At 41.5% G+C, this 16462-nt stretch overlaps 1 protein-coding gene across 1 annotated transcript in view; it reads left to right on the top strand.

Annotated features, from left to right (window-relative positions):
* Window positions 1-15144, top strand: part of LOC146344595 (ATP-binding cassette sub-family A member 13-like) — a 74954-nt gene extending 59810 nt beyond the window's left edge. The window contains exons 15-18 of the mRNA XM_084859803.1: window positions 4481-9181; window positions 9834-9860; window positions 12621-14369; window positions 15009-15144. Of these exons, the coding sequence (XP_084715929.1) occupies window positions 4481-9181; window positions 9834-9860; window positions 12621-14369; window positions 15009-15144 (6613 nt within the window). The remainder of the gene's footprint in view (window positions 1-4480; window positions 9182-9833; window positions 9861-12620; window positions 14370-15008) is intronic.
* The last annotated feature ends 1318 nt before the right edge of the window (window positions 15145-16462 follow it).

Here is a 16462-nt window from a genome sequence, read left to right as displayed (position 1 = left end):
ATTTGACCATAGCCTACCAGATTGTCTTGACAATTCCCATAGCACAGGGGTGTTGAACCTTTTTCAGCTCAAGGGCTGAATTCCATTTTGGAGAAGGTGTTTGGGGCCACATTCCACAAGTGGCCAAGATTGAAGGGAAAAAGGAGGCAGGCCCAAAGGCACAAGGGGTGGGACTAAAAATGCAGCAAATACCAGCATATTTTAGCTTAAAAGTTCTTACTGCCAGTTAACAAAGTCTTAGGAGAGGCGTTTCAACCCTTTAGAATGGGGAAAAAAACTGCACAAAAGCCAGGAAACTATCTGTGGTAAGAGAAAGGGGGTTGAACCAGAGGAAGAAGATATGACCATCTGGGGAACCCTGTAGAGCTGGACTGGGACACCAGGATGGTTGGATTGGTCCCCGGGGTTGAGGTTCTGCCCCCTTGCTACAGGGATGACTTGACAGAACCCAGTTTTACTGGTCAGGCCGGTAGAAGGTTATTAGATTGGTTTTGTCACAGGGTTACCAAAGTCAGAATTTCTTTAGAAGGCAGTATTGAAATACTTTGCTAGCAGCAGTTCCACAAATGCCACATAATTCTGTCTTTAAAAATATGGATTCACAAATGCCACATAATTCTGTCTTTAAAAATATGGATTCCTGTCTTCATTCACTGTGTTTTATCCCAAAACTTCTTAAATCAGTGCTGTCTCTCTTTGCTGTTTTCAGCAGTGGTTTGAACACTTAGCTTCATTTTGCTTTGCATGTACCACATGACAATGTTTTTTATTTTCTGATGACCAGCCATTGCAGGATATGCATTGCCTTTAAATTATAAGCTGTCTTTTGTATGCAGATGAATCTGGAACACCTCTTTGTTCTAAACAGAAACTTAGTTTGAAGGCTGTCCTTGATAATTATGCCGCATTTCTACAAAATCTGTCAAATTTTCCATTTGCTTCCTGGGCCAGGTAAGCTGCTGAATTGTTTAATTTCCTATCTTGATTTGTTCCAGTTTTTTGAGGGGTGGGGGGAGATTGTGTTACTACACACATTCTATTTTTGATGTACACCTATTATTATTATTTTAAATGTGAGGAACAAGTTTATCATATAGGTATATTGAGCCAGGATTGGTTGGTCTCCTCTCGGTAGGAAACCCAAGGTTGCTTCTGTGAAATGGGTGGGATGGTCCCTGTACCAGTAGTGCTGTAGTTCAAAGCATATCTACTCAGAAGTGAGTTCCCTTGAGCTCAAAGGGGTTTACTCCTTAGTAAGTGTGTTTAGGATCACACTGTTTACATTGTAAAAAGCAAACAGAATAACAAATAGCTGCAAGTGTTTTGTATAACGTGCTTCACTAGGTACTGTTCTGCAGTGTTTTGTGGGAACTGGCCTTGTGTTTCTTATATGGAAAGCACTGGCTTGAGGTATCTTTAAATAGAGAACAGAAAAAAAAGAAGCAAGCCTCAAATGCTACTGAATATGAAACATGAATAATAAACTACCCAACGTGTTTCAGGAGCAGTGAAAGAACAGCCACCATATAACAAACAAACAAAGATTCAGGACAGATAAAAGGAAGTATATCTTCATGCAGCGCATATGGAATTCTCTACCACAAGATGTAGTGACAGCCACCAATTTGGATGGCTTTAAAAGGGGGTTAGACAAATTCCTAGAGGAGAAGCTTATCAATGGCCACTTGACCTGATGATGGTTCTATGCTGCCTCTGGTATCAGAGGCAGTATGCCTATCTACATCAGTTGATGGGGAACATGACTGAGCAGGTGCTATCACACTCATGTCCTATTTAAGGATTTCCCATGGGCAGCTGGTTGGCCACTGTGTGAACAGAATGCTGGACTAGATGGACCCTTGGTCTGATCTGTCATGGCTCTTATGTTTTTAAACAAACCATAATATGGATTATGGGTTAAATTCAATTCTAATCAGAGTAGACCCATTGAAATGAATGGGACTTAAGAGAGTCTAAGTATGGATTGGATCCAAACTTCATCATACTTAGTGCAGACTCACTGAAATCAATAGGACTTGTTTGTCATGACTTATGTCCCATTCATTTCTATGGGTCTAAGTCTGGATGCAATCTTACGTATATTATTCACACAATCACTAATTATAATTGAACAAACCATGTTAAAAAAACCCTTCTGATAAATAAATCATATCTCAGTAAAATGAATCCTAAAACTCTTCTGATCATAAAACAAACCAACTTCAGTCTCCTGTTGGGTTGTTTTATGATTAGTAGATATTTAGGATATATTTTGCTAAGGTATGTTCCCTGTATCATAAGCTTCAGTTATAATTATTCATTCATTTATTTGATTTGTAACCCTGGCTTTCCACCAAGAAAATGTCACTCAAGGCAGCTGACAATCAAAGGAACTGAAACATTTTTACAATAAAAAACTTAGCTAAAACTATGATGAAACAAATATGTTAAAATACAGTTAAAAACACAACAGTAGCAGAACAAAAACATCATCCAACCCACAGACAAACTTACATGCCGAAGGCTTGCTTGAATAAAAACATATTTGTCTTCACATAATGTGTGTGTGTGTGTGTGTGTATATATATATAATCACTATCTGTATTTTGTATTTATTAATACGGTGGCTGTTCTTTCAGTGCCCCTGAGGAAGGTCTCCATTGAAATGTACCGGGTATTTTATTGCAGTACGATGTTGAGGCTTCTCTCTTTTTTGTTCTCTTGTAGTTGGTGCTTCCCCCCACCTCCCTTTTCTCTATTTTATTTTAAATACAAGCCATCTGAGCCAACCCTTTCCTAACCAATATATATTCAAATTCCAGCCATCTTTATCTAATCTTTAAATATCTGGATCTTCAAGCCTCTGGCACTTGAAAAGCCTGGTTGGCTTCAGCCTCAGAGCATGATGAATTCCTCTGCTGGAATCATTTAATCCATACTGTTTATTTACACTACATATTTCAGTCAACCAATTTCAACACCTCCTAGTTGATTAATCACTGGTCTCTTAGCCGATTACTGGATTGATTGGTTACATTTCAGCTTCACAGCTTAGCAGAGCTTTGAACCTGGGTTTTCCTCATTCAGGTCCAATGCTTTGCCACACTGACTGTGTAATTAGGGCTCTAAGGGACACAGTCCTATGCACAGTAAGACAGAAAAAAAGTCCTACAGCTTCAGCATGCCCCAGCCAGCTTGGATGGCTGGGGCATGCTGGGAACTGTAGGGCTTTTTTCTGCCCAAACATGCATAGGATTGCACTCTATCAGAGATGAGTATAATATTTTCCAGATGCCTCCTATAGAGTAAAGATGGGGAGGACAACTTGTGGCCCTTCAGATGTTTTGGCCTACAACTTCTATGAGCCCTAGCCAGCATAGGCAATGATGAAGGATGATGGGAGTTGTAGGTCAAAAGTCTGGTGGGCCACAAGTTGCCCACCTCTGGTGTGAAGCACAGGCCTAGGCCTATATATAGAACAGAATACACCACTCCCTCTAATAGCCAACTCAGGTGGTTTAGTGCCTATCAGTTTGGAAGCAAAATACCTCCCTCCCAAATAAGGTGGTGGTTTCTATATACTTGGGGGGCTCCCTAGGTACACAGAAGCATAGAAATGTGTACATTTTTTTTTAAAAAAAAATCTAAACTGCCAGACAAGAACCTGTGAGTTTACAGACTATTGTTGGCAGTTGAGCTTATAAAGAGAGAGAAAGAAGAGTTTTAAAGAAACTAGATATAAAGCATGTTTTCATCCTAACGTGGAAAGTTAGGAGGTCAGCTGAAAACAACCCTCCCTAAAGGAATATGGGGGACAAGGGGATAGAAGGAATTGGTCTGCTCAGGCCTCTGACAGCTTATATTAAGTATCTAAGCGGGGACTGGGGTTGAGAGAAGGTGTACTTGCCCTCTACAGGGATGGTTCAGGGATGGCTGAGAACTGTGTGTCCTCCCCACCTCCACTATATAGCTACACAATACTCAGGTTTGGGGCTCTAAGCTCTCTAGCACTATAGAGCACAGCAGAGAAAGCCTCAAGAGGTGGGACTATCCCTTCTCCACAAAGAGGATAGTACGTGATCAAAGTTAGCGCCCCGCCCCCTGGCTTTTTGGGGCAGGCCATGGTCAGCTTGCAGCAAACCCAGGTGGTTCAAGAGCACTGTTAGGCATTCTTGACTACTGATTCAGGCTCTGCCCAGGGGCTGGTAATATAACGGGTTTATTAAAGAGGAGAATGTACAGCCCCATGACAGGGCTTTTAACGCAGGCCTGCAGCAGGATTTCTCCTAGGCCCAGTCAAAGGGGAGGGAGATTTAAGGCTGGATTGTGCTTTAAAGGGGCAATGCTCAGTTAATGCACTGGGTTTACGTCACATTTTAGGCATGAAAATAAGTGCCCACCCCTGCACTTAGAATGGTTGGACTGTTATGTAAATTTCTCTGTGATACCAGATATAAAATAATCTTGTTTCATATTGCAGGATCATTACATCTATGAAAGAGCTTTTGAGGTCAGAAAAGAACTGGCAGGAATTTGAAGGAATGGCAGTAGTCTTTATCCCGCGTTGTGTGGAATTCATCCAAAAAATTATTCTGCCTCATTCTTCAATTGCCTTGAGTAATCAAGACCTTCCATCCATTATAAAAACTTTTCTAGACAATACAGTCCATAACAGTTTGGGTAGGATGGAGGCAGAAGAGTCCCCTGCTAATATCCATGTACTTTCAGAATTCACCACTGGGATATTGGAGAATTTCCAACTTCTTGCAACACTGTTTCATTATCCCCAGTCTGATGGAATTCTGGAAATGATAGAGATGTTATTGCATGAATCCAGCACCAAGTGGCCATATGTCTGGAGGCCTGAACACTTGGTAGAAGAAGTAGCAGAAGGATTAAAAGTTTTATCAAGAATAGCAATGAATCAGAGGGTTCTCAAGAGAAGCTTGCATTTTTTCCAGCACTTCCTGACTGACTGGCCTGAATCGACTGTTTTGGATGTGGATTACGTAAACAATTTCAGTGAACATTTCATAAAGGTTTTCTATGAGATCGGACTGCTGTCTCCAAAACATGCTGCTGCAGCCTTTAGCACAATTTACACTGTGAGAAATATTGTTTCTCTTCTGATGTCAAATATAACTTCTGCTCCTCACATGCGAGAATGGGAGAAAATGGTCTCAAATTTCTACCCCAAAATCCACAGAGTACTTGACAACCGTGCCAATTTGCTTGTCCAAACACTTTCCTCCCTTTATCAGGATGTTGACCAGTTCCTAAGGATGCAGAGCAATGGCTCTTTGGGAATGCTGTTTTATCAACTTTTGAGAAATGTTTCAACTTCTTCCCTGCAAATTGACTTGAAAATGACTTTTGAGTTTATATCTGATACTGTGATGCTCATCCAGGATCTTCCTCAAAAACCTCTTTGTGAAAAGCTGGTAATGCTTTATAGCTACATAGAACTCCAAGCTCAGTCCTTAGTACAAAATGGTGGATGGGAGTTGGAGATGATCGCTAACGCATTCAATACTTCTAAAACAACATTTCTAAGCAAGGAACGTTGTATCGATTCTTTTCAATATTTGAGTCAAGTTTCCAGCATCCCAACAGAAAACCCATTAAATAATGGATCTACTGATCATTTCTACATATCTGAAATAACCTCTGTGAATCACTCCAGCTCATTTATGCTTCTGCTGTTTGGTCATCTCTTAAATGCATCACCTCTGGGAAATGAGACGAATGGGCCTTTATCCATTAATTGCACTGGCATGTGGTTTCAAATGTGGCTTAAGGTTTTGGAAGAAGTGTCTCAGTGGTTAAGGCTGGATTCAGATCTTTTCACTGAGCTTCACAAAGCCCTGAGCCCCCTTTTGGATGGTCCTGAAAATATTACCCAAGTGGAAATGTGCAATAAGACAATTGCTGTCAGAGTGCAAATTAAATCAGTATTACATCTTTTGAAAGGCATAACTGCAGCTGCTGATTCATCTGATTTTGAGGCATTCAGCCATCTTGCTGCTGCACTTAACAATGCTGTAGGTATAACTGGTTCATATAGCAGAGAGGAATTGTGGGAAGTGCTTCAAGTAGTAGAAAACACAACAATGGAACTGCATCAGGTTCTAGCAGATGCTAACTTTAGCAGTGACTTTCTGGATTCTTGGGTTGATGTTTTCACACCCACCACTTCTCAACTGGAATATAAATTACATTCCTTTGGGAAATCTGCCTCAAACCTTTTATCTTGGAAAGAATTCCAAGCAAGTTTTGCTGAACTAAGAAAGACTACTGAACTTCTCAAAAACCTATCCCAAGAAGAGGAACTCCAGTCCTGCACTGAAATTCTCCAGAATGTAACCAAGCTAATGTCAGATGATGATTTGCGTCCCCAAAATATTTCACAGAGGTGGTTTCCTGCACTTTTAAAATCTCTGCTAACCTTTGAAACTGCAGCAAGCAGCATTAAAGGCTGTAATGCATGGGTGATCATTATCAAGGCTTTCTTAGAGAAATACTCCTACTCCCACCTTGAGAATGCTAAAGATGTCTTAATTATACTGACATCTTTGAGTTCTTTTAATGAGATGGATAGTAGACTAGAGAATATCTCAGATATTATTCGCATGGCCTTTAATCTTGCAATATTTCCCTGTTTACAAAATGTTACAGATGCACATTTGAGAACTGTTTGTGTCAACCTTGTGATCAAGTATTTAAAATTAATACTGCCTACTTTTTCTGAAGAAGAAAACAAATTAGTTGACTTTATCCTCACCCTCTTTAATTACACAGGTGGGCAAATTAACACGTTAATCCCAAATTTAGCAGCTTACTCACTATATGCCTCTGACTCAAACCAGACAATTTTCTTAGATGCCTTCATGGATTCAGCTGGATTTCCACGTTTTCTCCAACCATTCTCATCTTCTTTGGTAAAACTCTCCAGAGAAATTCAGACTCTCCTGAGAAAGGTGTCTTCTGAATATCTACAAAATAGCTCATTCCCTTGGCTCAGTGAAATGTTGCTCAAAGCTCTTGAAAGCCTCCAACAATACAGTATACTCTTACAAAGAGACCACTTTCCAACTTTGGTTCATTACTTTAACGATGCCCTGTCTCTAAGTATGCTAAATGTTCTTAACACAACTTTCCATATAGTTCAAAGTGCATCTTATCTTGATATTGGTCAAGTGAGAGAAGCTCTTGCAATTATGAAATCTTATAACCTTCCTAGTACTCCAGGAGCATTAGGTGAGGAGGTCTTCCCCACGCACATGGCAGCTTTGTTGCAAAATCTTGAGAATACAGATGGAGACCACTTAATCCAACAACTGAGACAGATCAGCAAGAATTTTAGCTACAGTCTTAAAAATGCCAGTGGGGGTTTGTATGTGGTGGGCTCTGTGATGAATGTTATGGCAGCCTGGTTAGGTAGCGTTAACAATGCCTCACAGTCATGGAATTTGACCGGCCTGTGGCAGGTCATACAGTTACTCCAAGAAATTGAGCTTTCTGAAGCAATGCAAATGCTCCATATTTTTCCAGATGCAGCCAGTCTTTTAGAGAGGATTGCTCACAAAAACGTTACAGATGCCCTGAATGAAGTGTACCAGTTCACCCTGAAACAAAACACAAGCATGGCTGCACTTTCCAAGGAGGAGTTATCCAACAAAGTCAATAGCCTTCTAGAGTTACTGGAGCAAGGAACAGATCTGTCCAAAGAGTCTGCAGAAGCTCTGAAGTGTCTTACTGCAGTTGTTTGCTGGAATGTCAGCACAGCAACCTCCTGGGCTTGCAATTCAGATGTGCAAAACCATTCCTCATCAATTCACAACATGGCTGCTGATATCCATGAGCAGCTCCATGCAACGGGCTTACTGGGCGAATCAGCATGTTCTGATGAACATTATCTCAAGGGGGTGACATACGAAATGGCCTGCTTTCTTCGCCAGCTTGAAGAGTGGCATCCCGTTATCTTAAAGTTCTCCACAGTTTACCAAGTTAACAGCTCAATCCTAAATGAACTTCTGGGATTTTGGAATAAACTCTCAAACTATGTTCTGACTCCTAGAGGCAATACTAGCAACTCAAATAATTGTATTTTCATTGGGGAGAAGGAGAAGTCTTTGCAGCTCATAAAAGTACTAAGTAACATGACTTCATCTGAGATCATAGTAGCCAAGGCTCTTTTTGAACAACTTGCAGATTTATATGGCATCCGAAACAAAGACAGGAACACTGCAGGGTTAAGGATGAAGACAATCCTTACCAGTGTTAAAAATATGGCCAGTGGGGTGTTTGGAGTAAATGATACTGAAGATGTCTTGATATCTTTCCTTTCTGCAGTACAGCCTTTAATGATGTTGTCTACCCCTGGAAATCAAATGTTCATGGTGCTTAGAGACATATTAGCTGTAGCCAGGAGTGACAGTCTGATGGATAGCTTGGAGACTCTGTGGCCTGACACACAGAGACACATTGAAAATCTGTTGTCAGATTTTAATATTAGGCATTTTCTGTCACTGATTGACAAAGGAGTCCAATGGTTAAGCACAGCAGTAGGGCAAAATACTCTACTGTCGCTTGCAAATGTCTTAAGATTGTTCAATGCATCATTTCTAGAATCGCCATTGAAGAACTTTGAAGACGTTCTTGAGCTTGGGAGAAGCTGGCTACAAGAATACAAGAGTAAAAGCTATTCTAAAGGAATACATGCACTAGTCCTACTACTGGCTGGCAAAACATCATCAAATGAGATAGTGCAGAGCATGAAAGATATCATATACTTTTTGGAACTGTTTAAGAATGGAACTCAAGAAGATGATCCTATTTCCTTAATTACTGATTTTCTTAGTGGCAGAAAGCTGAAGAATGTCCAAATTGCTCACTTGATTTTGCAAAACAGTCTGCTTAATGTGATATACAATCTTACGACTGAAGAGGAGGAGTTGCATTCCAATGATACAGACCTTCGGATAATGGAATTCATTGACCTGTTCTTTGATGACGCACAGTATGAAAACTACAGAACAGATATCACTCCATTCCAAAGCAGGACAATGGAATTAATTAAAGAATTTCTGCAAACCCTTTTTCCATCTCCCACAGAACATTACAGGAACAAAGTATTTTTCTTACTAAAGGACATACATAAGGATATAATTGCAGAAATGAGGTAAGCATATGTATTTCTGTTGACTGTATATCAGTATAGACAATTTCTGTTGACTGTATTTCAGCTAGACAATGTTATTAAATATGCTTATATAATACTATGAGGCAAAACTCACTCTCCCAGTATCCAGTTTCCTGGCTGTGAGGAGTATGTGGAAGAGAGAGAAATATTGCTGGGCTTGCAGCCAAGTGGCACATCCTAGTTTGGAGAGATGGAGAAGATCTGCCACCAGATTCAGGGAATTGTGCTTGGAACTGTAGTTCGTGGTCAGAACAGAAAGCCAGGAAGTGAGCTGCAGAAGAAAGGAAGTGCCTTTGACTAGAGACTTGTGTGCCCTACCCCCCTGCCATCTTAGGGATGTTGCTAACCTGACCCCAAGCCCAGTGAAAGAACTGTGGGGCAGATCTTTTGGAAGAGTGAGGGAAAGAGTGAGACGTAGCTGCAACCTATTAACTAGGGATCAGTGGGCAGCTCTGTCTCCACTAGTTCCATTGTGTGGTGGGGCTTTGGCATTTCTAAAAGGAACCCTGAAAACAAGCAGAAATGCTCATTTCTTGACTTGGACAAATCAGCAGAGCTCCCTTCTGCAAGCTCCACTGACCTGTCCTTTTCTGGAAATGAGTGTTTTTCGCTTATTGTGGGTTATTTTTAGAAGCACCAACGCCTCGTTGTGCGAGTGGTGAGTCCTATGAGCACATGGGCACAATAGGATATAACCCAGTAACCAGAGATCCCAGGACCAAGTCCTGCCCTCTGAGGAACACCATCTCACCCACCCTGCCTCCATTTCTGGTTGCCAAACCAGAAGTAAAAGTAAAGTAATGTCTCTGACAATAGAATTTTCAGATGAGCTACTACAGCTGGTAGAGACTGAGGCGCTGGCAACCACCCATCATTTCACCAACAGGCTCTCCCAGAAAATTACTTGCTGACCAGTGCTACAAAAAAAAGCAGAGACCAGTAAAATCTTTCCCCAAAGCAGCACTCCCATCTCTATCCGTGTTCCTAATTCACAATGAAGTAAAATCAAGCCTGATCTCATTGTCCTTCACAACTAGTAATTTCGTATGAAATGGAATTGTGATGTTTGGCAGTACATGATAAATCAGTGGTTGGCAGGTGAGCCTGTTTCTCGAACGGAATGACACAGAGGATGCATGGCTGAAAAAAACACAACGGATTTCCCCCCTCAAAGTTGTCTTTTAGTTTTACTGCTCCAAGGTGTGTGTCTGTCTCCGTGTGAGTCAGTGACTGAGACTGTAATCCTTTCCACACTTACCTAGGAGTAAGGTAAGCCCTCTTGAACTCAGTGGGGCTTGCTTCTGAGTAAACACGCACACTATGGAACACATATAACACTATGTAAACATGATTAGTTTTTCAGAGAATTGGAGGTAATTTTATGACGTTTATCACCTACAGCTTCATTATCTATGTTCTATCGTGGTCTCTGCTTCAATCAGTTTGGCAGGTTTCTCTGGAGTGTTTGCATCTCTGGGTGCTTCCAAACGAGTATCTACAGAATTATAGCTCTTCCACTGTAAAGTATACATGGAATTGCAGTGGACTTTTCACACTACCAGGGCTTAGCACTCTGCATGTATGTGTGTGTGTGTGTTGTGTGTACATCCAGCCATATTCCATCTGAAAGAGAGGGCAGGACACAGCTGTGTGGGCAGGGAAGGTAAAATTCACCCTCCTCTTACTTACCTTTCCTTTTTTTTCCCAAAGAGACAATTAAAGCAAGTATGTTTGGGAGACAACTGCCTCTCTAAGGATCTTAGCTTGAGAGAAAGAGCTGCTTCCCTGCCTGCCTCTTTAGGAATCACAAGTAGGGATGTCAGAGAAGTCCTCAATGGAAGCAAATGAGTTTGGTTTTGAGAGAATTTTCATGAATCTTACCCATGGATTCTGCAGCAGACCAGCTCCTCCCCTGTCAGGCAGATTCTGCGGACTGATTTTCTAACTTTCCCGAATTTTGTGCAAATTTCATCATAGAAAAATACACACTATTAAAAAAAAAACTGTCAAAAATGTGCATTTCCCCCATAGGCTATGGCGTGAAAATGCACATTTTGGGGAATTTGCACTTTTTCATACATGCATAAATGTGCAATTGTGAATTTGTGCAAATTCGGAAACAAAAAAAAAATCTGATTCTGGCAATGGATGGATGGCAGAATGAAAGGTGCTTGACAATCTACAAAACACAGACTGAACGGATGTACCATCTGTTTATCCCTAATCACAAGCAGCAAACATGTAGCACCTGCAGAATGAAGTTCTTCCTGGCTATTTGAAATAGGCTAAATGAGGGGAAAGGGAAGCCCAGAGAATTGCTGGGAGCTGCTGCCACTTAATAGCATGGCCCTGGGAAACCAGAGCCAGTGTCAAGGGTAGGCAAGGTCAGGCTCCTGCCAAGGGGCCATGCCCCAGCAGGGGGCTCACTGACAAGAACCTCCTGGAGTTGGCCCTCCTCTTCCCTACTGCAACTTGCTTGTCACCCAACTCTTGCTCTGCTGGTGAGAAAGAGGAACAGCAGATGCCCCAGCCTACTTGCTGACTGGCTCTCTGCTGGTCAAGCAAGCAAGTGGGATCCATGATGAGAAAGAGGAGGAGGAGGAACAGTAAGCAGCTGGTGACAATGGCAGGGAGAAGGCAGAGTCACTGAGGGAGGGGGCCCATTGTGGGTGTTTTGCCCAGGGGCCCTCAAAAGCCTGGAATCGGCCTTGCAAGAGGCAATGGGAGCAAAAGTGACATTTCAGTAATTAAATTACAGCATTCAAAGGGCCCTGCCTGGAGCACAGGGAAAAAGGATGGTTGGTTTTCTCCAGCTCCCTCCCTGTTTTTCCTCCCTGGTATCAGCCTGGCAGTCCCAGGTTTGGAGCAGGGGATGGTTGGGCTGGGAGGGGGAGTGAGCCCTGCTGGGTGCCTGATAAAGAAAAAAAGTAGGTGATCACTCCTGGACAGGGAAGGAGAAGTAGGCGATCACTCCTGGACAGGGAAGGAACTGTAGGCGATCACTCCTGGACAGGGAAGGAAGTGTAGGCGATCGCTCCTAGACAAGTTCCCAAAATGGCACTGCATACTTACAAACTACACTTCTTCCCAAAGATGAGAGATTAGTGCTAAAGGCATCTACACCCACAGAGATAGTGCTGCTCTTCCATTCTTTTTGTTTAAGCCATACTTCCTGCAGTCTAAGAAAAGATGAACTAAGCAGAGGCAAAACACAGCAGGGTGGATGATGGTGTCAGGTGGATGCGCCACAAAGATGAGTGAACCAAGACTGGTTGTTCTGGAGTAAACGTGTCTGCCAGTACTATAGTACATCCGTCATTCTTTCTGTGCTTTCCCCCCCTGTAGTAAGTCGCTTGTAAAATTTGGAATTGATATTAGCATGTGTGGTATTAAACTCTGTCCAATATTTCTATTGCAGTGTATTCCCCAGGGATAAAATCTTAGCATTTCTAAATCTCAGTCAGCTGGATAACCTCAGTGAAGATGCTGAGGGGGTTACACAAAACATCACTGATTCAAGTCTTGGAGATTACATATATGGCTTATTAAGCGAAGCAGCCATGGCAGCAGGGGGAATGCCTCATTTTGATGGAGCCAAAGGGCTGAATTTTGCAAGAGAGTTCTTTAGCGTTTTGTTCAGAAATTCTGCTGTAAAGAAAGTCACCAGAAACCACGAGGAACTGTTGGCTTTTATGGACTACATGCTGCTTCGTGCAAATAATTATTGGGATCCAATTCAGTGGACTCAGAATCATTCTAGGACTATCCAGTTTATGAAACAAATTTCTGCTGAAATTGAACACTTCATGGGTATTTTGGATCAGAACAGTTTTCCTCCCAGACTTCAGGAAATGGCTTTAACCAATTTAACAGCATTTTTCACCTCAATTAGCAGTGCTTTACTGTTGACAAATAAAAATAAAATGGTGGCGATAGAAAGATTACTTCAGATCCTCTTCTGGAGTAGTAGAGCTAACTATACCCACTGGTCCTTTTCAGAGATTCATGACATTTTGAAATCTGTGTGTGAGGAAAACAATGACTTTGGGCAGATGGAAAAAGTAATAGAAGTTGTATTTAGGTTCCTAACACTGTCCAGAAAAACTTCAAAGCACTTGTTTTCTATTTCTGAAACATCTCTGAGTTCAAATGCATTGGACAAACCCAATTCCCTTGAGGTGGCTTATTCTGCTCTTGAAAAAGCTATTAGCAATGCTATTGAAGAGAGGAGCTTGCTGAAGGATGTGGAAATGCTGTATTCAAATGAATTGGTTGGCTTGAGGAACGCCTTTCTTGATTTGATTTTCTTGATGAGTCCACTTAATCAATCTAGTTTGAATGGGCCTGATGTGGCAATGATAGCTGCTGGATTGGTTGAAAATTGGAGTAAATTGAGTGGTGTATTAGTAGATGAAATTGCTGATTTTTTAACAAGTACATCCAATTATTCCATTGTGCTAGAGAAGCTTGTTGAGTTGGTAGCCAGCACTGCCATTAACTCTTCCAAGGGAGCTTTCAGTCTAGTGGAAAATCTTCTTGACTTTGTGGCACCAGTCAACAGCTTGATAGGAACAATGGATTTTAGCCTGATTTTTACTCAAAACCCAAACCAGAAGAAAGAAAGAGATGTAATGCAGGAAGCAATTTCTTTCTTACTTACTTATTTGCAAAACAATGTGGAAAGCAAGTCTGCCATCAAAGCTGTGACAGGTCTTTTCTCCGAAGTCTTCTGGAAGAACGTCATGTCAGAGAAGGACCTGGATACATTGCTTACTGTTGCAAAAAGACAAGGTGGCATCCCAATGGTTTTAGGGGTCATTATGGAGTTGTTTGATCTAACATCAAATTTGAGCAGAGGACGCTTGGGCACACCATCCTTTCTCAACGATCCTATAGTCCAACATGCCATTGAACTATCCGTCCTAGATTTGTTTAATAAGACAGCTCCTTTGACAGGTCTGCCTTACTTCAATAGAAAACAGAGAGGGATCTTCAGTCAAAGCTTACTCCAAACCATGTTTTGGACTTTTTTAAATGGAAGTATTGTAGAAGGAAATCGAGATGGAATTGTAAATGATTTTGACTTGCCATTCAAAATATTATCATCTAGTGAAAAATACACAAAGCGTTTGATTATCCTGGTGGAACAGTGGCTACATGACCAAAGGTAAGGCTGAGTAAATCTGCTCTTCATCTTAATGGTCCCAATGTTCAGAATCATCGTTTCCAATCAAGTTGGTGTGTCTGGGATTCCCCAGCAGGACTGAGCCTCAGAACCTCAACATTAACTGCCTGTCACTTGTGAGTTGTCATTCCAGAAAAACAGGTAACTGAACTGCTGTGAGGTCATGAAAGAGGTATGAACATTCAAGTCCTAAAGGGAAAAAGTCAGTCATGGAAGGTTGAAGATCAATGCAGCTTTTGCAAGGGAAAGTGTAAGCTCATTTTAGTTCAGGGCAAAATGTCACACACAGGCCCAGGAACAGGAAGTGCTTTAAGCATCTGAGAGATGGGGCGGGGGGGGCACTGGAGCTTGGGAGGGGCATCTAGAGAGAATATGCTTTACCTCTTGAACCAACCTCTGACCCCACCCACCACTAATGTAAATCAGATGTAACACTACTAATATGTAATGTGCTTCTACCAATGTGACATTATTATAAACAGGACAGAATCAGTCCTGTGGAATTTTTTGATAGTCTTCCCCCACACCTGCAGCATTGATAGTATGCTGCATTGATAGTATGCTCTTTGCTTCTGGTGTTTGTGGAAATAACTGTGTGCTATTATATTTTGGCTTCTTCAGAATCTACGAGATGTGCCAGGCTCTTCACAAACACTTAAACCCAGAAGATGCTCTCCTACTGTGGAAGTTGCAGGCTGCAGCTTTGAATACATTGACAGCTATTTCAGGTGGAGTCACAGTCATGAGTCACCGTTAAATAGCCATTTATCTAAGCACCTGGGCTGGAAAAGAGTTTCCTTCAGGCAACCAGGCAGAGGAAGCAATGCAAGCATTGATTCTTTTAATTGAGGCTACAGATGATGAACATAGGTCTGTGGGGTGTGAAGGAGCTAGGCATCACTTTCAAGCAAGCCCGGCCCAGTGAGTGAATGTTTTTATACATTCCTGGGAACAATGAGGAGCAACTCCGGAGGGGAAAGCAAGTAGGGATGCTTTGGGATTTCATTCAGTCCACATTCATAAGCGAACCAACGCACTTTCCATTTCTTGGATGAATTACAGATCAGTATGACATTATCCTCAGTTTTTGCACTTGTCCAGATTTGTTGACGCCATTCTCAGTTCTGAAAACATACCAAAATGCTTATAAAATGCACATTTTAGGTTAAAATGTATATACATGCATATTTTAGGGTATATTTTTGGTGAAAAAATAAGTTCAAGAATAATAAGAATTTTTGTGCATTTTTTAAAAAAATGTAGATCAATGTGCAACAGACTTGTGAATGTGAAACTGACACAGATTGGGAATAGACTGATCTGTCCATCTTTAGCAGCAACCATGTTAAAGGGGTCTGATAACCTTGGACAAGCCAATATGTCTCTAGCTGAATTCCTCATACCTTAAATGTCTCTCTCTCTCTCTCTCTCTCTCTCTCTCTCTCTCTCTCTCTTTCTCTCTCTCTCACACACACACACACACACACACACACTATATTGTGTGTGTGTGTGTGTGTGTGTATGAAAGATAGAAAGACTAACAACAGAGTATTTAAAAATATATTTTAAGCTAAATGTTTCAGCTTCCGCCCTCATCAGTAGCTGTGCTATTAAACAGAGATCAGGAGTAGCAGTTTGGAATGCCTGAACAAGTACAAGAATTCCATAACCACAAATCTGTGATTCTTACCAAAGAACTGGAACAGCCTATTGTAAGATATTTTAACCCACCTTCACAGAGTCTCTTGGATTTACAGTTGCTTCCAGTAGAACAAAGAAAAGACAATGGCATGCTCGACAAAAGGGAAATTTTCTGGATCTACAGACTGAGAACACTTAGTCCCAATGGCCTAAATCTGGAGCCTAAATGGCCTAAATGGAGCCTAAATGGCCTAAATTTGTAAGCACTACACCAATCATACTTCAGTTTTCTCTCCTAAGGAACTTTCATCTCCAGGCATTCCAAATGGGTAGCCACTCCTGATACCCATTTAACGGCGGAATACTCATCTGATACTGATGAGGGCGGAAGCCGAAACGTTTAGCTTAAATATGTTTTTGGAATACTCTGTTGT

The sequence above is a fragment of the Heloderma suspectum genome, chromosome 5, assembly GCF_057233095.1.
Source record: "Heloderma suspectum isolate Gila_16-S chromosome 5, 16-S_ref, whole genome shotgun sequence".
NCBI lineage: Eukaryota > Metazoa > Chordata > Lepidosauria > Squamata > Helodermatidae > Heloderma > Heloderma suspectum.
This window is presented reverse-complemented; position numbering and strand designations above follow the sequence as displayed.